We start from the raw sequence: 22,333 nt of genomic DNA on the forward strand, positions 1-22,333 counted from the left end.
GTCAGCGCTATACAACTTGATCAATATTTTAAAGTGCATCATCTCTCTCAAGCAAACAGATTTGTTTTTGTCGAATGGCTATTGAAGGCACATTGACATGTTTTGGACGAGTATTACATGCACAAAATGCATTTGGGAATTGGTTTTTGGAGTCAAAATCGTTAGAAGTTTGTTATGAAGCTGCTGCGTTCGCGTTTTTGTTTGAATTTCGGCTTTCCGCATTTTTTTGTGGGTGCATATAGCAGGCCCGAACTGTTATTAGAACTTGATTTATGCCCTGCTGAGTGCGGGACATATTTATTATCCGGAATAGTTCCATTTATAATCCGGATATTACAGCTTTGGTGAGAGCATAAGACAGGTTTTGAGGCGGCTGAAACGTTAATTTATTGATAGAACTGTCGTAAATGTGTGCAGGTTGTCTGCGATCTTTAAGTAATAGTTCTGTTCGAATCACGTCGTTTCAGAATGTTTGCGGTTACTCAACTTGTGTTAAGTTACAGAAGCTTTCTGACGGAATTTAAGTAGCTTACGCCTTTACACACACTTTAAACCTGATTAAAAAAAACAAATAAAAGTTATTTAAGCTGATTATTACTGACAGCTGATTTCATGCGTAGGTTAATTGTAATTGCGATATTCGGGAGTTTTTAGCTATATATGTTCAGCATGGTCTGATGCCCATTCAAAATCAAACAGTGAACAATAAAGCATGATAATGAGGAATCATAACAAGGGTCCACAGGCAAATGATAGCAACACACAGTTTTGTTGAACCATACGTCGCGGTTTAGAAGAAGTTATAATAGGCTGTCTTCTTCACCTTGATGGTTACTTTGTCAAATCGCGTGCATAAATCCAAGGTCACCCGTGTATTGTAGATCGTTGCGTGACGTCACGACGCCGATTAATTGTTAAAATATGATGAGTAAAAATCGTGATTCCCCGCTGATCATGTTAATCAAACTTAATAGAATAAAAGCCGAATTATCAAAATTTTGTAATTTTTCTAAAGTTTCGAGTCGATTGTGTTGTCATGTTTCACAAACTGTAACTTTTTTCGTAATTGTACGACGTTGTGGCGCTGGTTAAGTATCAAATGTACGATCGATGACTGCGCAAGACTCGTCAAAAACACAACAGGCCATGTTGATCGATTCTATTGAGGCCGAAATATTGCAATTACATTTATTGTAAAAAATTGAGTCGACTGTTTTTATTCCTTTTATATTTATTTATTCATTTATTCATTTTAGTGCAATGCAAATGGCCAAAATGTTTATTTTTGTTTATTTTAGCAGATTATCACGATTAACTGCATTCGTTTGAAATTTGAAGGCTAGTTTAATTTTCCCAAAAAGTTTCGGTCAACTTCATGCAAGTGGTTACTGCTAAAAGCATAAAAATATTATCACATTTTTTGATTAACGTCATCCACTTAAACTCGACTCCAAACCGGCTCGATTTTCCGAAATCTAAGTCACTATCTATTGGCACCAAAGCAGCCCCAACTCCTTGCAGTAAAAGCAGGAAAATTCATCAGAGCTGTTTTCAGCCGTAGTCTACTTAGCAAGAGGATCACCCACTGCGCTATTCAACTTAATGTCAATGGTTACAGTATAATTTATTCATTGCCTGGCAATACTACAAGGTTTTGGCTAATACGCATTCAGCACTTAGGCAGGCAGGGAGAGAAAGATGGAATTTAGGTTATTTTGGGATTAGACTTTCATTTCCATCCGAACTCATTATTTATTATTAAACAGTTTCCGTTTTGGAAAAACCCTAGACAAGTTGCATCCCACATTGCAATTTGCAACCATTCCGCAAAAAAACTTATCAATAAATAAATTGTTTCATCTTTTGTTTTCGCCATGACAGCAAAATTAGAAACATCAAATTTTGGCACAGTTAACGGGGGTCGAAATGACTGATCAGTAAATGCTATATAGCCACAGCTTTTGTAGGTTTACAGGGGTGATGGGGATTGATTTACTAACCGGCTTGAAAAAAGTATAAGCCTGTAAAAAGAGCTTTTTATTCTTATTGGCAGATGTTTTATTGGCTTTGAGACCTAAACTGTATTTGTTTTTGTTAGTTAAAGTAATTAAGGCTTTCTGCGAGGACTTTTAGAAACTCAATTTTATTTGGGGTCTCTTTAAAAAGACCGACAAACGCACCTTATTGCAATAGTTGATTGAATATTTATCGAATCGGCCTGGATGCTGCAAATCGATATATCGACAGTTGGAAGCTAAACTGAAACGAAATTGCATCTTTAAATGCTCTATCTGGAATTAATTCGTTCGTTTCTCCCCGTGAGCGCAACTTCTTAAAATTTCCCCGTGGGCTTTTTATCACCTGTTCAACATGGTCGGTTCTGCTGATAACGCGAAATCGAGACTTGGAATAAGAGAGAAGACAATGAAGTCATCGTCAATTGAAAAAGATCGGCGAACGTTGAGCGCCTCGCAGCCTCAGAGCGTCTCGGATGACCGCGGATTTAGCCAGATTGCCAGGTTGTCAGAAACCAGCGACACTCCGACAACATCCAGAAGAAGGCACTCCAAAAGTACGAAGAGCGCTAGTACGTTAGAAGATTTTGCCTTGATGGGTTCACTGGGTAGTGTGGGTACAAGCCGGTCTCCGCTTTCGATTCAGAAATACAAGAACTACACCAACATGCCGTCTACGTCTAACCCTGCTTGCATGAGCACAATTACAGGTCGGTAAGGTAATTTCAACGCTATAGAAGTTGCACGTTATGAATGCTGTACGGTATTATTGAAAAGCGCAAGCTGCTTATACGTATAAACTTACAATTTAGAATGTCTGTCGAATCGGATGGTTAACATGCTTCAAGTTCCGTTTCCAATTAGAAAAAACAGTTATTATGCAATTATAGTTAGTTAGTTAACTTTATATCGAGTATAACCAATTGTTATTGAGCTTGTACGGACAATGATAGGCTAAACTGTGTTCAAAAGGATAAACACATTTCGACATACACATACTGTATATTGAATTACTTCTAAGTCAGACATTTTTCGGCCTTGAAACAAGTTGCTTATTTAATAGGCTCAAGTGGAATCTATGGAGTCCCCGACCGAGTACGGGACTCTAACACGCTTGAAAGCAGACGGTGTCAGAAGGCAGTTGATGACAACTCGAAACCCAAAAATTACCACATCAAGTCGATCCGCAAAGGAGTCCCGGAGATTATGTCCACAAATCGTAGAGGACAGACCCAGCAAATACCTACAAAAAGTATGTTGCACTAGCGGTTAAAATATTCTCACATAAAATGTAACAGTGTAAAATGGCTTATAAAATTAGTAAGGGGCGTTTCCTGATACGTAACTCACAGTCCTTGTAAAAACCCAGTACTACAGCTCTGTATAGTGTATAGCTTTCCCATTGACATTGGAATATTTTTAAGTCTAGCTATTAAAAATGATTGGTTTTCAAAACGATCGCGATGCATTTCGCACAAAAAAGATCTTATGAATTATTTCGTAACGTGTAATTTTGTACGCCAAGCGTTGATAGACTTTGGAAAAGAAATAACAATATTAAAACCAATTTTGGACCTGGAAATCATGCGCGCTTGTAATTGCTTTTTTGTTGTACATCTTGAAATGCATCGGGTCACATGCTATAGCTAGTATAGTATAACTATAAACGCTACTCTAAGCACAAAGAGACATTAACCAGGGAATACCAGATGCCATCTTGTGAATAAATCATTAAGCAGTGGAACGACCGATAACACGATTGCCTTGTACGACATCATCACTCTTAACAGATGCACTAGAAGTGACGGCATAACCGTAATAATTACAACAGCATATGTAGCCGGGACGCTTTCGCACGTACTGTGTGCATAGATGTACAGCTCAAATTACTAGGTGTGTGTAAGTTCCTGCTTCCCTGAAAGGTACGTCATAAATTAAACATGAGGTTCTTTGCAGGAAGGGTGAATGGATACATTGGCAAGCAAAGAAGGTACCATTGAATTGAATAGATTAGTTTAAGCACAATAGGTCAAAAACCGAAATGTGTCGTCAGCTATTGCACGGTATGGAATACAATATCATAATGTTTATACTCGGTCTGGGTAAAATCTTTACACGTCTTAAATTCCTTCTCGCTCGAGCCCCAGTCACCGAGCTAGCCTTTTTGCGAGTCCCAACAGTTACGAACATTTTTTATGCGGTTTTTCGATTTTTTATATTGTATTGGTCCGAATTTGGAACTTTTCACCAAGATCATTGAACAGGTACGAGCGTCGTCAATGCCTTGATCAAAGGCATTACAACGGTGGCGACACTGATGGGTACCGGACACGGTCAGACCACTATGGCGAGCCCAGCGCTCAAAACACTTATAATAAAATTAGGTAAAACCCTTTTGCATTGTTCTTCAACTTGTTTGGGATTGTGAGGATCGATCATAAACAAGGTGTTGTCTCAATACAAAATAGCAATGTTGCTAGGACGAATTTGTTAGTCCCAGGGACGCGGAGTAAAAAAAACGAATGCGGAAATATTACTCCACCGTTCGCTTTCCAGAGTTAAAAACACAATTTATACAAAAGTTGTAGCGTTTTTCCTTCACTCATAACATTTTTGTAAAAAATTTTTCATTCTTAAATATTACGGAAAACTTGTTGAATTTCGCAGAGATCGAAATAACGCCGTACTGCGTGTGCCAAAGAAGTTCCAATCGAAAAAAGACCAGCAAAGCTTGGGCGTTCAGCATCCTGACTGGATTTCTCTGCGTATTCTGCCCTATTTTGTCCTTTTCAGCTGACAGCGCCTTCTACAGCGTTTGCAATAGCCATTACAAAGAGACTGCCCAATTGCTGGACTTTGTCCGGGCAGGAAATTTCCAAACGGCCACAGCGCGTGTGACCGATCCTACGAACGGAAGTTTGATTCAAAGGATTTCGGATCAAAAGGATGCGGAGAAAAATTCGAATCCCGCGCCTCTAAGACACAAAAGAGACCTCTCCTACATCCAGGATGAAAACTCTGATCAAGACGCAATGAAAAAAACTAGGCGCCATCAAGCAAAGCAACATGTTATACGGCACGCGAAAACTCAGACCAACCCGTTGCGTTCCAGCGTCGTTTCTGGCGAACACGTGAACCCTGTGCCAAGTAAGTAAGAGCAGATTTTGCATTTTTTGTTTAATATGTGAGCGTTTTTGCTGGCCTGATATTGGTTACCGAATTTCCGGTTGTTTATGCATGCCATAAACCTGGTTAGCCTAAGTTATTTATCGATGTGGTATTAGTAATTGAATAAGTAACCGGGTGATTGGTTAGCAACTTCAACGAGGTAATTGTCTGTTAATGTTTATTTTTGTTTTGTTCATGACTAAAATGTGTCAGCGTGCCACAACTCGAGTGTCTTGCGAGCTTACATCGCCACCCCGGATGCTGAAAAGCGATTGGAGGCTGTCAGGCACATGACCTCTGACGTATTTCTTCCGGTTTTAGTAATTGGGTCCTTTCCCTCCTTTCTGCTTTGTATATTTGCAAGGTTGGTTGTTTGTTGGCCCATCGTGTTGTCACATATAGGCGATACCACGATAGTGTTTGCATTTTTGTTTATTTATAAGTTTTCGACAAGTTACTTTCTTTACCAAAAGGCATTTTTAAAAGTATGTCTGTCAGAAAGTTAATAATTTTGATAAATCAATAACATAATGAAGTCATCAAATAAACAAAAATTCAGCAGGCTACAAACGGCTGCTCTTTATACACAACTTATTGCAATTGAAGTTTCTTGGCAGAATCGTTGTGATGATCACCGGACACGATCACTTTTTGTCTGCTTTTGTCATCAGCATAGTAGGCATGTCCTTGCAGTTAGTAACAGGGGCACTTAGTGCACATTCAGCAGCTTATCACATCGGACCTTACGGATTTAGGTGAGTGCATTGCTGAGTGTAGTGTAGTGTAGTTAGACCTTGGCTGTTTACGAATGAAAACCGCTTATTCCTAGTTACTGGTTAAAACCTTTATATGTTGAAGTTTTTAACGGTATATAGGCTATAGCATTGGTAAATTCACATTGCTGAAATCATTGCTTGTGCTTTTGAAGTTGCTGGAAATGCATTGCGGCTGTAAACTGTGATGCAGTTGGCGCCCTCGACTGGATAGATGATAGTGTTAGTGTTAGTCTCATGGTGGCGACAGCAACCAAGATATTTGACGGTTTAGCTGGAGGAATGGTTTTGTTTGTGGTAGGTGACTACACGTTAGACAAAAAGGTTTCCCACACACAAAAACATATTGCTATAGTGACGGCGTGATCAGTTATAATCATACTTTATTCTGAAGACGTTTTCAACTTATTCTTATTCAAAAATCCCCTTTTAACAGGTGGTGCTGCGAATTATGTGGAGAAATACGAGCCATCATAATGTCTGGTGGTATATTTCAAGATATGTCTCATCGGCCATCGCCTTAATTCTTTGTCTAGCAGTTCCGACTGCAATGCTTATTACGCCAGCGGTTGGTTTATTCAGGTGTGTATGGCTTATGCATATGGCTGATAATGCCATTGAAGAAGGCGTTTTAAGACTGACACGTAATTGGCAGATAACGATTACATCATCAGCCGATTCCCTTGGAACGTAACTGTCCTTATTTGCTTGTTCTTTCGCAAAAGCGAAGTTTATATGCTTCTGGGTTCAACAAACGTTGGTGTTTGAAGGGTGGGTGCACCAACCTGCACAGCAGCCGTATATTTACAACTGTATATCTAATATATGATACTATTTTTGTCGATAATGGTGTAGTTTCTTCCAGAAAACGGCTACCTTTCCTAATTACAGTGCTGAAATTGTTGTCTTTCTTTCACAAGTTATAGTTGCTTCTGATACCGGTATAACCGTCAACGTATAACAAGGCTCTATCACATTTCCGCAGATTTCAATTTCTGGAGAAAACGGCTCCCTTTTCTGGGAGGGATCAGACTCTCTTTGCCTTGATGATCATATTCGGTGCGGGGCTGGCAAGTTGGGGAGTGTATTTATCTACCTTATGCATTTATTTAATTTATAAAACTTGTCTGTATTGTCGCATGAAAGAACACATTGCCCACATGATGTGACTCCTGTGTAATACCTTATTTTTTGACGTTTATTAGGCTACGTTTTTATTTTGTTTTGATGACTTGTTTTAGTTTCGTTTTAGTTGATTGAAAAAATTTCAAGCTTCGGCAAAGTCGGAAATTTGCAATCTACCGGTATTTAGAAATGTTTTATAAAAATGTTGCTACTATTTTTTTCTGTATTTTAGGCAAAGCCTGTTTTAAGTGTATTTAAAATATACCAGAACCGCAGATGTTGCGTTTTGTGAAGTTATATACTTTTACTTTTACCCTCTGTCAATCAGCAACTATATCGTGTTCCAGAGAAATAGGATACCCAGCTGTGGCATTACGATGATGACGAAACAAAGGATAAATTATCTCGTCAAGAAAACATAAGATACCAAAACACTAAAACAAAAAGACAATTTGCAGACAATGCCGCTTGTTTATACATTTACGCTATTTTTCGGTTACTGATGGCACGCGCACGATGTAGGCTAATTTCTGCCTTATAGAATGTTTTGTTAAGGCATCAGTATAGCCAAATTTTTATACCGGTAGTATTTCAGGCATATTTACTAAAAAAAAACTCGCTGTAAGAACGGCGCTTTATTCCCGAGGAAAAACACACCATGTATTGATTACAAAGTCGCTTGGAATTGGAGTAACTACTTAAAAGGCTTAACAAAGTGTTGCGCAATCAAATCTTCATCACGGCAAGCTTGTTTAAGCACATAGTTAACGAGCAAAGACATGGTGTCAATGAGAATTACTTATCTACGATGAACATGTCCGAACAAAGATTTGATGTGAAACTAATTTTTAGCCTAAAATCATTGAACGCATTCATTGAGAGTGTAGCTATCGACGTGTCTTGCTCTCTGGACTCCAGAGCGATGTATTATGTTTCAAATGCCATTGTGGTTCAGTTAATTTGGAATAATAGAAGCAGTGTTGAAAGTAGAAAGTGTCTGAAGATACTAACAGTAATCAATTGACAAAGTATTGTTCTCCAGAAGATATCCTAGTAACAACCAAAAAGCCCAAGTTGCTCTGCAAAGCCTGAAGCACTAAAGTATAGGCTATAAAGCTAAACTTGTATGTGACTATACCACCATACATATAATCTATTGGATACAACGAGGGTGTAGGTCTAAAACTCTAGGTTAATATCAGCAGCAAAAGAAGTGAAATGTTGTTTACGAAAGAGTAAAGACAGGAAACATAACATGAATGAGGTGGCCAGGGAAAAGGTTTTGATAGGCTGCCTCAAACACGTCAGCCTGCAAAGATTACGTCACTTAAAAATGGATATGGACCGTCTTGCAAGAGATTCCAGAATTGAAAGTGAAACTGACTGGTGGTCGTTATTGGAACACCATGACATTCGGTAAATTTCACTTGCTCTATTTTATCATAACTTTATGAAAAATAGTTCACAAATTGCGTCGAGGTGAACACCAAGTTTTACAAAACCTTATTCAAAGTGACTATTTCACCGTGAGTAGGTCACGCAGCCCATAGTTAGAGATAGGCGGTTAGGTTGGGAGAGTGGGTATGCAAAAAGTCGATTTAAGCTGTTTTGGGTTTAATAGAAGAGAAATTTGATTAGAAAGAAGATTTAGGCTGGGTTTAGGTTACTACGTTATAACGTTTAAGTTAGGTAGATATGACAAAAAACCATAAAAATAGCTTTGAATGTACGATTTTTCCGGTAACAAATTGAGAACAAACCTTATTACACATCTTGGTGCTGTGTAGATTGGACGAACGGACTCGCCGTGAATTCTGGCAACAAATCGCCGACAATAGAGGAGTCAACATCAATGTGGCCATGAAGCATTTGCGCAGAGCTCAAAGAAAAACAGGTGCATAGGCGAATTACAAGATTTTACTCAATATAGTTTCATACAATGTTCCCTCTAAGCTGCGCGCGTGCGCAAATGCGCACTGCTGACACGGTCTCCGCGCACAGAAAATCTGTGCTGCGCACAAGAAAACAATCCAACCTGAATTCAAAATAAAATAAACGCATAATAATGGCCACAGTGCGCACGTGGCACGTGTGATGTTGCTCACAGTGGTCCAAGAGACCGCTCAGGAAGTTAGTGTGTTTGCTCAGACTCGTGAAAAATTAGAGGGAACATTGGTTTCATACACATGACTATTGGATGTTTCTATTAAAATACTTTAACATTGTAACACGGCACGAAATTTTTCTTAGGTCGAGACAGCGTTGAAGTTCTGCCGAAAGAAAAGGAACCGATCCCGGCGGTATTCAAAACAAAGCCGTAGGTGTTCAGTCATTTATATCGACTATATACATACTTACAGTATGATTGTTCATTCCATATGCAGAATGCAAAATAATAACATGCAAAATACGTGCGCCTTGCCAACATATGGCAAATTTTTACTGCTAGGGAAGTTCCAAAGGCTACAACAATCACAGCAATGAAGCCCGCCTCAATAACACCAAGGAATTACAAGTTGGATAAATTTCGCAGCAAGGCCAAAGGAATCGGCAAGCTACGAGCAGCCTTTAAAGCAGGCACCCCTGTAACTCGAGCTGTAATTGACAACCGTGTTTCTATAGGTAAAAAGTAGAGACAGTTTTTTTCGTCAGCTTTTGAGATTAAAAGATGCTGTTTCTTGTAATACGAAAGCGAGACTTAAATTTCAACTCGTCTTGTCTTTGATACATAAAACGTGCTTACTTGTACGAAACATATTTATTTTCATCTAATGAAGCTTAACAAAGCAATTTATACCGCATTGAAGATAAATCAGAAGCAACTTTTCAACAACTTGTTTCATCTGACCCTGAGAAAACTAATGGAAAAAAAGAAATTACCAGGCCAAAGGATACTCCAAAATTGGAAAAGCGAAAAGTAGCAGATTTAACAATGACTTCTCAGCAACCAAAATTTAACGTTGAGGTAAAAACCGAAAATAATGTTTCCGCACGAGGAGAGGCTACTCCATTTCTTAAACTCATTCTAGAAGGAAAAACAACTCTATCCGAGCAAGGTAAGCCTCGTATTTCAAAATTATGGATATTAAGCATACTTTATTAATAAAACTCGCATCTGTTAAGCCTAACAATTACTTTAGTACAACAATTACCACTCAAACATAAAAATGTAGCATTTACCTTTAAGTAATGATATATGCCCTGACATACAATGAACAATCTGGCGTCAAATAACAATTAAAGACACTTTTTCCTGTAGGTAAAGGTGAAAAGAACAAGGCAGAAGATCAACACCTGGAGAAGGAAGTGCAGGTTCCGCCAAACCAGGACACCGAAGAATCCTCTTCAACTAAAACGACCGCAGAACACGAAAATAACCTCTTAAAATTTGAACCTGGTGAAAATAAAACACAACCAAAGTGCACTGATAATAATCAAGAAAAGGGCGAGAATGTTGAAACTGCGCCTTCTGTCGATCAGGTCCCGGCTCCGACAAATTTCGACGGTGTAGCAGAAAATGTGGCGGTTTTGTCCACTTTGAAACTTGATGATGGCAAACTTGAAGAAGGAAGCGCTTCTGATGCAAGCACAGAAGAAAAAGATTTTGGAATTATCGCCGGAGATGCTCCAGCAACTGACTCAACATCTAGCAATAAGCAACCAGTTTATGAAGAAAACAAAACACAAAACGATGACGAAATTTTTACGTCTGAGCAAGTTTCTGAGCAAGCTTCAGGCACATGTTTGGCTGAAACTGTTCCTGCGCAAGACACTTCGACAGGAGCAGGAGGAATTACAAACCTGACTGACCATGGCATGAAAACGACAGAATGTGATTTAACGCAAACATCTTCTTCACTTGCAAAAAAGCCTGAGAGCCTCGTAACAGAAGAGAGTGAAAGTTGTAAAACTAAGGAACCCCAAGAACATAGTAATTTACCTGAGAATAATCTTCCAGAAAGCTCCTCAGCGCAAGATAACGACAAGATGAAGCCAGCGGAGGAGTTGGTGGTTCCCGTTGAAGCTTCCAATGGAGTAACCCCAAAGACTGAAACCATTGATACTAAACAAGATCGAGAAAACGTAAAACCGCAGAAGAGCTCGGCTGAGCTCCAAGAGGAAGAAAGCATTCCAAAAAAGGAGAGGTCAAAATCGAACAACACTTCTTCTAGTCTTGACCAAGCAGAGAAGAACGTCATTCCTCCTCTACAACTGGAAGCAAAAGGAGTAGTTGAAAAGAAAGTAACCGCAAAGATAAAGTCTGATAATAATGTTGGAAAAATAAAGGAAAAAAATCCAGAACGCGGCGAAAATTGTTCAAAACCACACAACCCAACTGATAGCTGTACAACAAGCACCAAACGTTCAAAATCCCTTTTTTCCATCTTAAAGGGCAGTTCTAGCAATCTTTTTGGTCGGACGGAAGCGCCATCGATGTGCAGCGAAAGTTCCGAAACTTGCTCTCTGACGTCACGATCTTCTAACGAAGCCGACATCTCCTCACTTGACGATATAATAAAGGGAATGTCATCGGCATCTACGTGTGAAGAGCGCGTTCGATTTGGAAATACTTTTATAACTTTGCAAGTTCCGACTGTACCTTTAAAAAATCAACCGGATTTTACAAGCGCGCACCAACTCCAAGTTGATTGGGTGTAAGTGGAACTTCTGACGTACTGACGTTTTGTTGTAAGATCATAACTGTTTTTGATAACTGCTATAAGTTAGGTTAGTTTAAGTTCATGTTCGAACTAGATTACTCCATTTTGGTGCAAAACATTAAAAAGATTGTCTTATTCCTACACAGAATACCTCGGTCGGTCGTGGTATAGCGCTTGTCGAGATAGCCTTTAAATATTTCGTTAAAACTATACTGTTAATCAACAAGATGTAATCTGCGCCTCAGATACGGTTGCAATACGTCACACACGCAATGTATGACTTCGTTAGAGAGCGGAGAACTCGTGTACTACGTTGGAGCAATCATCGTCGTTTACAACCACGAGCATAGGAGGCAACGTCACTATCTGGAGCACAGTGGCCCAGTCACGTGGTAAGCACTGTAGACCAAAAACTGAAACATCAAAATTTTTTTATGAAATGAGTTTCAACTAAATAGCTGCTAAGCAGCAGGCATTTTCTTTCATTTTAAAACGCAACGAAGCCCAAGCTTATGACTTGTTAAATGTAATGTAATAAAAATAATGACAAGTAATATACCTAATATGTATTCCTGATACTTTATGCGTTTATGGTGTACGCGTATACGTATGGTTAAACAATTAAAATATTCCAGTGTGACGTCTCATCGGTCTGAGCGCTGGGTGGCGTCTGCTCAGGGTGAGTCCTCGGTTCCTGTTTTGAGTGATTCAGATGCGGATGCAGACGGGCGTCCATCCTCGAAGTGTGGGGCAACTCACGTCCGCGTGTGGAATACTTCCACGATGGAAACAATCCACATTATTGGCGCGGGAACGTTAAGAAGTCCTATATACAAAATGCAGTTTCTTAATATTTCGGTAAGTTTAAGAGGTCTTATGTCGTATGATTAGTTTTTCTTAAGAGTCGCTTCACAAAATGAAGACGCTGTTGTGATTTTTAAGACATTCTTCTTTTTCTCAAAATAAAGACAACAATAATCATGGTTTAATCAATCTTAGAAGAAAGGTGTCCTACTCTAATCATGATAATTCAAACGACCTAAGTCTGTTATATTTAGTACAGTATGTCATGTGTTATAGTCACACAGGCCCAAACCTGGTTCAAACTTTTCCACGAACAAACTCGCCATTTTTACTTTCCTGTCCTACTTTCCACCCAGGGTTATTTGATCACGATAGAACACGATGAGACTGGAAGAATAACTATGTGGGACGGGGGTTGTCGGGTCACTAGCAAGGAGTCGACGACCCCGAAACAAGAGTCAGCATCTCAGAATATTACTTCGAGAAAGACCCCCCCTCAGTCTGCCCGCAATCGTCAACCAACAAGTGACAACCGTAAGTCAGGACGACGACTTAAACTTTAGGCTGGCGCAGTTATTCTCTGTTTTATGGATAAACACCGGTGACTTGGTTATTCTGTAGCTTCTGTGCTGTACATCTTTCGTAAATTATAAAATTTTTGTTGCTTGTATGATTCATGTACTCTTATTATCTGTTTTAATGAACATGGTTTATCATGCGTATGAAATATCACTTCGCTTTCACTTAGAGAAGAAATCTTCGTCGAAAGCCATAAATGCCCCCAGAGCGGTGGCCGCAAGTCATGAGGGTAAATTCCTCTTTACAACAGCAGGAAAGCACCATCCAGCATTTTGGGACGTTGAAGAGGAAATTTCGGAAGAGGGAGAAACCGATGGGCTGAAAATTTCCGAACCTCAAATGTGAATTTTAACTTCTTCATACCGTCTTGCATATCATCCTTCTCCAGATTTTATTCCTTGGATTTATAATTATTTCGAGACGCTTAGGTTTTGTAATGGTGGCTATCATAATGCTGCTTGAAAAACAAAGTATGTTAATGTGTAATTTGATTATAGGGGAGACTTCGGAAAAAATTTCTTCAAGGCCGAATATATTTCAGCGTGTCAGGCTACCAGCAAACACAACGAAGGAATTGTCATATCCGGTGATTCCAACGGAACACTTCTTGTTTGGTCAGAAACAAAGAAAGAAGCAACCAAAGGCTTTCCGCATGCTCACGAGTGCCATATATCGACCATATTTGTAACAGAAGACGGTATGCTTTTTCATATAACGTTTGAACCAGTTTATGGACTCTGATGCCATTTCCTGAATAAAATAAATGCTTGCTTTATTTTCAGGTTTTATATTTACCGCCGGGGCTAGAGATCGACTCGTAAAAGTGTTCAGTTGCCGGAAAAACAAGATCGAAATCTGCGACAGCATTCAAATTCCTTCCGATCTAGGATCGGCGACATGCCTAATCGCTAGCTGCCACACCTTGTTTGTGGCGACGGATAAAAGTGCCATAATAAGCGTGCCTTACGAGACCAATCGAGTCACAAACGTTCCTCCTGTTACCGCGTCAACGCCAGCGCCACAAAAACGAATGTTTCAGTCGAATGGTCACAAGCGGTCACAATCATCAAGCAGTTTGCCCACGTCGGCTCGCTCATCCGTTCCATCACAAAATTCTACTGGGACGCATGAGCAGGAAAATCACGTGTTCGGTAAATGGAATCCAACCGAAGTGGCGCGAGGGTTCAGTAAAGGTTTAACCTGCGTCTGCGCTGCCAGTCAGTTCAAACCAAAAGGCAAAGAGAAGAAAGGTAAACTTAGTCTATTTAATCCGCAACCTCTTTAAGAACTGTTCAGATTAACCTGGGTCTGTTTCTCCTTAAATTTTAAAATTAGAAACTCTGCGTGGCAGTAAGAAGAACCGGCTTGGCTCTTTACCACCACGAGCAGAAAGTTTATCAATTCTTCGTCGTCAGATGTCCAAAAATGCCGGGTATGCATTACCAGTTTATTCTACAAACAAAACATTCCTTCAATATGTAAATATCATAGAAATATGCGTGTTATTTCCGCCTACGTTATATCTCGTGTCTTGTTTCCAGAGCGCGTAAACACTTAAGTGATTTATCAACACATCCTTATGCTGCTTCCCCTGGAAAAACGATACATGCCTGGAAGAGCCCAGGAGGTCACTCGAAACACGAAGATCTTTCAAAACCAACAATCTCACCGGCGTCTCCGCATCTTTGGACACAGGAAAGAATTGATTCCAGGTCTCTGATGTATAGGCTACTGTTTCTGCTCCAAGTACTAAGGTTGTTTTCGTCGGTAATGCAGCAGAGATCAGTGTAGCATGTATGAAAGTTTAACAGATTTTCGGTTAGATTTGTAGATTAAAAATAATTGATTAATCCATAAATCTATATATGTTATAGAAACGTGTAGCGTCGATAGTTGCGACGTGCTTAAGTCAGGCATTACAAAGTTTCTATACACATCCTTTATAGCCTTATAGGCTATTGCCAGTAGCTTATAGAAGTTTTGAAAGATTTACCGCATTTCATTCGAAACCAAATTATTTTGTAATAAAGAGAGAAGGCAAAGGCGGAAGATCAAAGCAAATCCATTCCAAAGTTCGCTTTGAGTGACGTCATTGAGAAGCGGATGTTTTTTTGCGATGACCTCGTGCGCAGAACTCTTGTAGGGGATTATTTTGTTACGTCATCACCAAATGGCTCCCTGTTTTTCTACGGGACTTTGGATCATCGGTAAGCTAAAATACTTAAACATGCCAGAACAACAAAATAGTAACTGAACATTTCAACGTAAGCAAGTCATGTGGCTCGTTGTTGGAAGTAGGTGTCACGGGATTATTTTTATGCACCCGTTTTATAGCAATCACAATGTACACTGTTTTTCTGAACCCCTTTTATTGATTGATTTAGTCGGACGTGTTTTTTTGTTGTGTCATTTTTATGTATGCTCACGTTCTGCCATATCTTACTTATTTATATGTACACGTGTTTTTATTCGATCACTAGTGACGTCTCGTCTCGCCACCCCGAGGGCTTAATTAGTATTCAGCGTCCCACGTTGATTCTCTTATTACGTGGAATTTGTTTTGGTGTGGTGTTACGCTCGTCTGGGCGAGGGTAGTTTTCAGTTACGTTTAGATTTTATAGAAGGAAGATGCGTGTTTTTATAGAAGAAAATGCAATTAAAAGTTAGTTAGGCAAAAGAGCTAATTGACTAGCTATCAAGCGGGAAGTTTCCTGGTTAAGAAAAAGTTTGGTTACATAGGTGGTTATTAAGTTGGATGCAAGACTTCGCAAAAAGTGAACTTTAGCTACTTCGTGTTTAGTTGAACTTATATTTAGATTAAAAGGTATGATTTGGTTTAGGTCGCTATGTTATAACATTTTATTTAGGTTAACAAGAAACTGTGAAAAATAACACAGCGTTAATCTTTAATGTATGAAAACCATGTTATCAACATTATCCAACCGTGTTACCAACCGTGTTATCATGTCATGTTATATGTTACATGTCGTTAATCATGTTATAATTATACAATTTAATATCTTGCACCTTTTCAGTTCTTGGGGCTTCGTCATTTTTTCTCGTCAATTGATTTTTACGAACATGTTTTCTTTTTATTGTGATGAAACAGTTAGCGCCATAATTTTTACTCGTTTCAGTTCATGGTAAACAATAAATGATTCAAAAATTAATCTGCTTGGAAATCTATGCAAAATAATTACTCGAGTTGGAAATGTCACCACAGTGAAGCTGCTTTGTGTTTGAAACATTTTAACCGATGCCAAATACATTGTAGAATCATCGCGCGCTATTCCATCTCCCCGTCCCTCGGTGACGTCACGTCCATGGACGTGTGCTCCAAAAAAAATTTCGTTGCGATAGGCACCAAGACAGGTCACGTGACGATAATACAGGTTAACACGGACGGCTTTAAGGTAAGCAAACTCGACTATATAAGTAACTATGCATGTGCAATATCAACTTTTTATCAACTGATGAAATAAACCGAACTTTTTTAAAACAAAGCGTCATTGTTAAATAAACACTCTTTGAAACAGATGATGCCTCCAATTAAATGCCGTTGTTCGGGTGGTGGACCGCCGTCTATCAACAAACTTGCCTTTTCACCAAGTGGTCACAACCTAGCTGTGTCTCTCGGCTATGACATCATCATTTTGCTAATCCAGCATCAAAAATTAACTGAAACTGGAAGGTTTGCTTCTATCATCGCCCTGTAATTAATTGTAACCATGCAAATACTTCGGAAAACGTTTCTTGAGAGAAAATATGACTTTCAGGTGTATTGGTCATCAAGATCCGGTTATATCTGGTCTGGACTGGTCTACAAGAAAATACTCGGGAGCTTACTACATTCGATCTTCATCTTGTCATCCTGGTAAATTCGTCGTTTTCTGGAAATTCTTACATGTTGCTCGCATGTTGCGTAACTCTGTGGCTTTCCTTACGAATCATTTCAATGTTCTTTTACAAGTTTGTGTCTGTTTGTAAGACAAATAGATTATTTGTCAAGTTAATTAGTTTATATAATTGTATCAATAACCATCCCAATGTTGAAAGATTGAAGTTAGGCTCAGGTATTATTGTGTATATTTTTCAAACATCTCAGAGATCAAGACGTGGAACTCAGAGAAAGTTATGGAAGTGGATTACCACAACATACTCACACAGGTGCAATGGGCTTCACAGTCATGTCTCATGGAATATTCTTTGAAAGGTACAGTAAAAAAATAGTGTCGTCATAATAACTTAACCGATCTTCACCAATCACATAGTCATCATGAGCATCTTGGAAGAATATTACTCACGGAGATCACATTTAGTTCAAAGAAGTTTTTTTGTTCGCTTTTTTCCGATATGCAAGCGTAGTGATAACCTGATGACAACAAGTCTTTTTGTATCTTCAGGTATCTGGGATAATTTTTATTCGGCCAACGACATTACAGCCTTAACATCAAACTCTCATTTGAAAAAGTCGATTGCCGTTGAGGCTGAAACTAACTCAGCAGGAGCAACGATAAAGAATACCAACAATAATTCCAGCAAAAGTGCAAATCCGAAGATGGTTTTTGTTGGGGCCAGAGACGGAAGTTTAAGTGTTCAGGGTTTCCCATGTTTAAATTGGAAAAAGGAAGTTTCATCATCGAGGTACGGAGAGAAAATCGCTTCGGAATTATTGCAACTTTTGCTTTAAGGGACGAAAGTGTTTAGTATTTAAAACATAATGTAGATTTAGGATTTAGAAATCAGAAAAAAACTTTGAAACGCTGTCTAATGTTTCGCTATTATGACTGAAACTATAGTCTATCACTATCAGTAGCCTAACATTGCGATATTTTTTACTGTTTGTAGACATCACACATCTTCCATAAAATGCATTGCTGTCCTTGAGAGTGGTTACCAAGTGCTCACTACGTCTGACGAAGACAGGTGCGTCATCCAGTGGTCGGTTGCAAAGAGACTGTAGCGGCCTGTGTGGCAAATTTAATACCATTTCGTCATTCTTGGAAATGAGTAAGTTAGAAAGAGAAAGTTTTGACGAGAAAGATTTAGACAGTTGTACGACCGTACTACGGTAGTCATGGTGATTGCAAATCAGTAGACATCTTATTAACAGTGGTTTTACTATGCTTTTGGTTATGCGTAATATTGAGAAAGTGTACAGCACCTACAATAAAAGCCTTTTCTGGTAAACTGTATTTGTTATAATATAATAACTTTAATAAGAACTTTCGGCTGTCAAGAGCTTAGAGAATTCTAACCGCACGCAACAATAGAGTTAGATACTAATTAAGGCAGTAGGTTAATTAAGTCAATAACATAAGTTAAGACCAATAAACTCTGCATCTGCCGGCATCAACCTCTGCAAGACTTTAAAAAGCTAAGAAAACTTTTTCCTACTACGTAATAATCGAAAGAGATTTTAGCCAGTGATAGACCAATTTAGTTTTGGTATGCCTATTAGCTTATTTGCCAACTACTACCAGCTTTTCCTCCTCGCTTGTATGTCAACTACTACCAGCTTTTGTTCCTGGCTTGTATGTCAACTACTACCAGCTTTTGTTCCTGACTTGTATGTCAACTACTACCAGGTTTTGTACCTTGCTTGTATGTCAACTACTACCAGCTTTTGTTCTTGATACCAGGTTTTGTTCCTTGCTTGTATGTCAACTACCATCAGCTTTGTTCCTCGCTTGTTTGCCAACTACTACCAGCTTTTGTTCCTTGCTTGTATGCCAACTACTGCCAGGTTTTGTTCCTGACTTGTATGCCAACTACTACCAGCTTTTTGTTCTTGACTTGTATGCCAACTACTACCAGCTTTTGCTCCTGACTTGTATGTCAACTACTACCAGCTATTGTTCCTTGCTTGTATGTCAACTATTTCCAGGTTTTGTTACTCGCTTGTATGCCAACTAGTAACAGCTTTTGTTCCTGACTTGTATGTCAACTACTACATATGCTTACTAAAATACTACTACTACTCTAAAATATGCTTAAATGTCCGGAAATTTTTTTAAATTGTTTGTTGCGTTACGGGTAATTTTTATTCCTGCATTTTTACGCCATAAACGACAATACAGTGCTATATTTGGGATACAATAATTTAATACATAGATGAGTGGAGTATGGCTAGTAGCTGAAGGCCTTATATCTTGGTCAATATTGAAAAATATAGAACATGTCTGAAACGATAAGAGCGTATATTCGCTGAAGAAAATTATAAAGCTGTGCAAGGCCCAATAGCCTAGTGAATTCACGACACTATGTTCAAAAATCCACTCCGGTATACAATGGATAGGCAAAGCATGGTATAGTGACGTCCATTTGATAGACGATGTGTTTATACCTCATTTTAAAAACCGCTAATGGGCACTAAAGAATCTTCCTATTTTGGGCCTCGAAAATATGGTAACCGTATATTGGTATATATGACTATATACTGTATTTTAAACTTTCCAAAAAAGACAGTTGGTTGCTGAAAATATTTTGATAGCACTAAAAACCGCTACAAATAGAATTTTGTTAACCTGTAATAATCATAGACATCGGAAATATAAACAATATAAGTTACAATATAGTGTAACTAATAACTTGCTTTGCTCCCATTTCAAAGGAAATGAAAGCTCGATGTTGTGTATCATTATGCTCGAGGTCTCGCTAGTGCTAGAAATGCTATAGTAACAGCCCAGGAAAGCGTTATTGCATTGTTTGATGATGCAGACAGAGAGGTCCCAGAAATAGCTTTCAGAGTACTAACAGTTTATGTAGTTTTCTCAGTTACTTTTGTAATGTATTGTTTGTTTTTACAAGCGTAATATCTTTTTGGTTTTGCTTTGACTAAGCTGACTCGTTCGCCTTGTATTAGCTTGAACACATAAACCAACGTGACACCTGTGCCTATACACTCAGCAAACGCCATAACCACAAACCATCACAAACTAAGATCACATGCGCACTGGACCGGAACGATTTATACTTTTTCTGTGCTGACGTCTTGGATAAGACCTCTATCACAGGGGTGGGCAAACTTTTTGTACTGAGGGCCGCATTAGAAAAAATGTTGCAGCCGGCGGGCCGCATACTCTCATTACAAAGCAGGAAAATTGACCCGGTGTGTAAATAAACGCATATTAAACACAATTTTTTGCATTTCACACTCAGTTACGTTTAAATCTACGCAATCTTCATCACAAAGGCCTACGGTAGCCGCTACCGTATTTGTATTTTATGATCAAACAATGCGTGAGAACTGTACGGCTAGTTTCTGAAAGCATGTTGCAATATATGCGCGACTAACGTGTGTGTGTTTACGCACTGAAAGGGAAGAGTGTGAAGAGTGCTTGAAACAAAAGTAAAGTTGCCTTAAAGATTTGGTAGGTTACAGCTAAACCTTCCCTGAGTCCGCCCAACCGTTGACCATCGTTTCATTTCATGTAATTACCTGTAACCAGTCACTAACCGCCGCAATCGCGCAAAAATGAAACAACGAAGTTGAGCAGACAAGCATTTGGGGACCCAAGAAGAAATTTCTTACATCTTTTCTATGGAGGAAAAGGCAAAAACAAAACAACAACTCATGACCCTACCTCATCTAGCAAATGTTAGAAGGGCCAAGCCTGTTCAAACTATTCGATAATTCGCCTCGGATCTTCCAAATGTCACCTCAGGTACAACTGATGTATACCCGGGGTACCTGAAACAAATTTATCATCGCATTTGCTTTGACGCCCTCTACCGACGAAAAACAATATAAAAGAAAAGAAAAAAGAAGTAGAAAAACACACAAAAATACAAAACTTAAGTTTATAGAAGCTATTTAGTCCGATAGCAGAATGCCCCTTCGGTACGACAAAATAATTTCGTCCATGTTTGTATTTTGAAGTTTATTGCGTCAACTTGGTTGATTTTCATTTCATTTCCACAGACATCATAGATTGCGGGTTTAAGCTAAAAATTACTTCTCAGCTTTTTACGCGGATAATTTTGGAAGGAAGCCAAACTTTAATCAACGCGCGCCGCGCCGAATGCCAGGTGACGTCACAAACAAATAAAGAAACTCGTGGTCATTTTATTTTGACGGTGGCTGAGAAGGTCGCAGCTGTAAGAACTTGTGCGTTGGATTGGTCAGTTCAACATTTCCAGAGTTGAGTGAAAGCTTGTTCTGGTACGTTTGGTGAGTTGAACATTCAGTATTTTCTTGATAGCGATAAACATGCTTATGATAGTGGTATATTTTGTCCAAACTTGTTAGCTTGTCTGAACTTAATATGATGTAGCACAATTGTATTGTTGGCATCTTGCATGTTTGTAAAAGTTCGAGTTTGACCACTTTTTCCTTTTCGTTAACTGTGCGAAAGCAAGTTCGTTATTGTGCTATGACTAAATGGCTGAAGTTTATGAGACTGTCAGTTTTAAGTTTTGGTTTATTTTCGGTTGACGTTTATATCTGTTATTTAACTGGTTTATAGCTTGCTAGGTTATATAAGTACAAGTTAGCTTTCAAACTGGTTTTGGCTTGTTATATTTTTGAAAACAATATGACAACATTTTTGATCAAATTTTGTAATCTACTATTATAGGTTTAAGTTTTTGTTGTAAAATATAATACGTTTATAACTTGGAAACTTTAGATGCAAAATAACGTAAACGATCTTCAATCAAGCCATTATGTTTGTAGGTTCAAGCGGTGATTCTCGGATCAACAAGCCGCCAATGACGTACACTTTCTAGAAAGGTTCTGTCTTCCAGCGGAACAAAATTTTCATTCTTATGCAGCTAATTCTCATAATTAAGGGGCTGTAGCAAACTGTAAAATTGTTTATTACAGTTCACATAATTAAACTTTGTTTTCTGTAGTGGATCAGCTTTGTTCATGTGAAGTTCTCCAATCATAATGTATTCATGAAATTTCAACTACTTTTGGTGTTAATTTTTGAGCTGTTGCTATTTCAACCAAAACATCGTACATTCATAATTAGTTACTTACCTTTCCATACCTCACGTTAACTAAACTTCAATGTTTTACCATATACTGTTGATAACTAAACCTAACAATATATGTTTTTAAACTAAATCAAATACCCAGTAAAATCAAAGCAGCTTCGAAGACTGACTGCGTGACCTATTTCGAGTTCGGCTGAGAGTGAAATAGTCAGTTACTTTTTTTGCGGTCCATTTAACAAAATTAAAGACACGTTTAAGCCGTGTG

At 38.7% G+C, this 22,333-nt stretch overlaps 2 protein-coding genes and 1 long non-coding RNA gene across 3 annotated transcripts; all 3 read left to right on the forward strand.

Annotated features, from left to right (window-relative positions):
- Positions 1-2,061: 2,061 nt before the first annotated feature.
- Positions 2,062-7,358, forward strand: LOC143471215 (uncharacterized). Its single transcript, XM_076969615.1, has 8 exons — positions 2,062-2,725; positions 3,079-3,267; positions 4,683-5,162; positions 5,397-5,547; positions 5,801-5,938; positions 6,112-6,253; positions 6,393-6,538; positions 6,942-7,358. The coding sequence occupies exons 1-8, from the start codon at positions 2,371-2,373 to the stop codon at positions 7,123-7,125; spliced, it is 1,785 nt and encodes a 594-aa protein (XP_076825730.1). The 5' UTR covers positions 2,062-2,370; the 3' UTR covers positions 7,126-7,358.
- A 723-nt stretch (positions 7,359-8,081) lies between these two features.
- Positions 8,082-18,309, forward strand: LOC143471107 (uncharacterized). The gene is made up of 21 exons (XM_076969461.1): positions 8,082-8,497; positions 8,869-8,975; positions 9,332-9,398; positions 9,531-9,703; positions 9,889-10,137; positions 10,341-11,736; positions 11,988-12,134; positions 12,378-12,600; positions 12,903-13,080; positions 13,295-13,466; positions 13,623-13,822; positions 13,908-14,375; positions 14,461-14,557; positions 14,667-14,837; positions 15,156-15,332; positions 16,400-16,538; positions 16,662-16,816; positions 16,902-16,999; positions 17,231-17,338; positions 17,529-17,769; positions 17,974-18,309. The coding sequence occupies exons 1-21, from the start codon at positions 8,337-8,339 to the stop codon at positions 18,086-18,088; spliced, it is 4,842 nt and encodes a 1,613-aa protein (XP_076825576.1). The 5' UTR covers positions 8,082-8,336; the 3' UTR covers positions 18,089-18,309.
- Positions 18,310-21,126: 2,817 nt separating this feature from the next.
- LOC143470835 (uncharacterized) lies at positions 21,127-22,231 on the forward strand. The gene is made up of 2 exons (XR_013119409.1): positions 21,127-21,298; positions 21,803-22,231. It is a non-coding gene; the product is annotated as an uncharacterized LOC143470835 (long non-coding RNA).
- The last annotated feature ends 102 nt before the right edge of the window (positions 22,232-22,333 follow it).

Source organism: Clavelina lepadiformis, chromosome 9 (genome assembly GCF_947623445.1).
Source record: "Clavelina lepadiformis chromosome 9, kaClaLepa1.1, whole genome shotgun sequence".
Taxonomy (NCBI): Eukaryota; Metazoa; Chordata; class Ascidiacea; order Aplousobranchia; family Clavelinidae; genus Clavelina; species Clavelina lepadiformis.

Bases quoted from the DNA above. Each gene is read 5' to 3' on its own strand.
- LOC143471215 (XM_076969615.1), top strand. From the start codon at position 2,371: ATGGTCGGTTCTGCTGATAACGCGAAATCGAGACTTGGAATAAGAGAG. The intron at 2,726-3,078 runs GTCGGTAAGGTA...CTTATTTAATAG, and splicing joins TTGCATGAGCACAATTACAG to GCTCAAGTGGAATCTATGGA. The intron at 5,163-5,396 runs GTAAGTAAGAGC...AAAATGTGTCAG, and splicing joins ACACGTGAACCCTGTGCCAA to CGTGCCACAACTCGAGTGTC.
- LOC143471107 (XM_076969461.1), top strand. From the start codon at position 8,337: ATGAATGAGGTGGCCAGGGAAAAGGTTTTGATAGGCTGCCTCAAACAC. The intron at 8,498-8,868 runs GTAAATTTCACT...GGTGCTGTGTAG, and splicing joins TTGGAACACCATGACATTCG to ATTGGACGAACGGACTCGCC. The intron at 13,467-13,622 runs GTGAATTTTAAC...ATTTGATTATAG, and splicing joins AAAATTTCCGAACCTCAAAT to GGGAGACTTCGGAAAAAATT.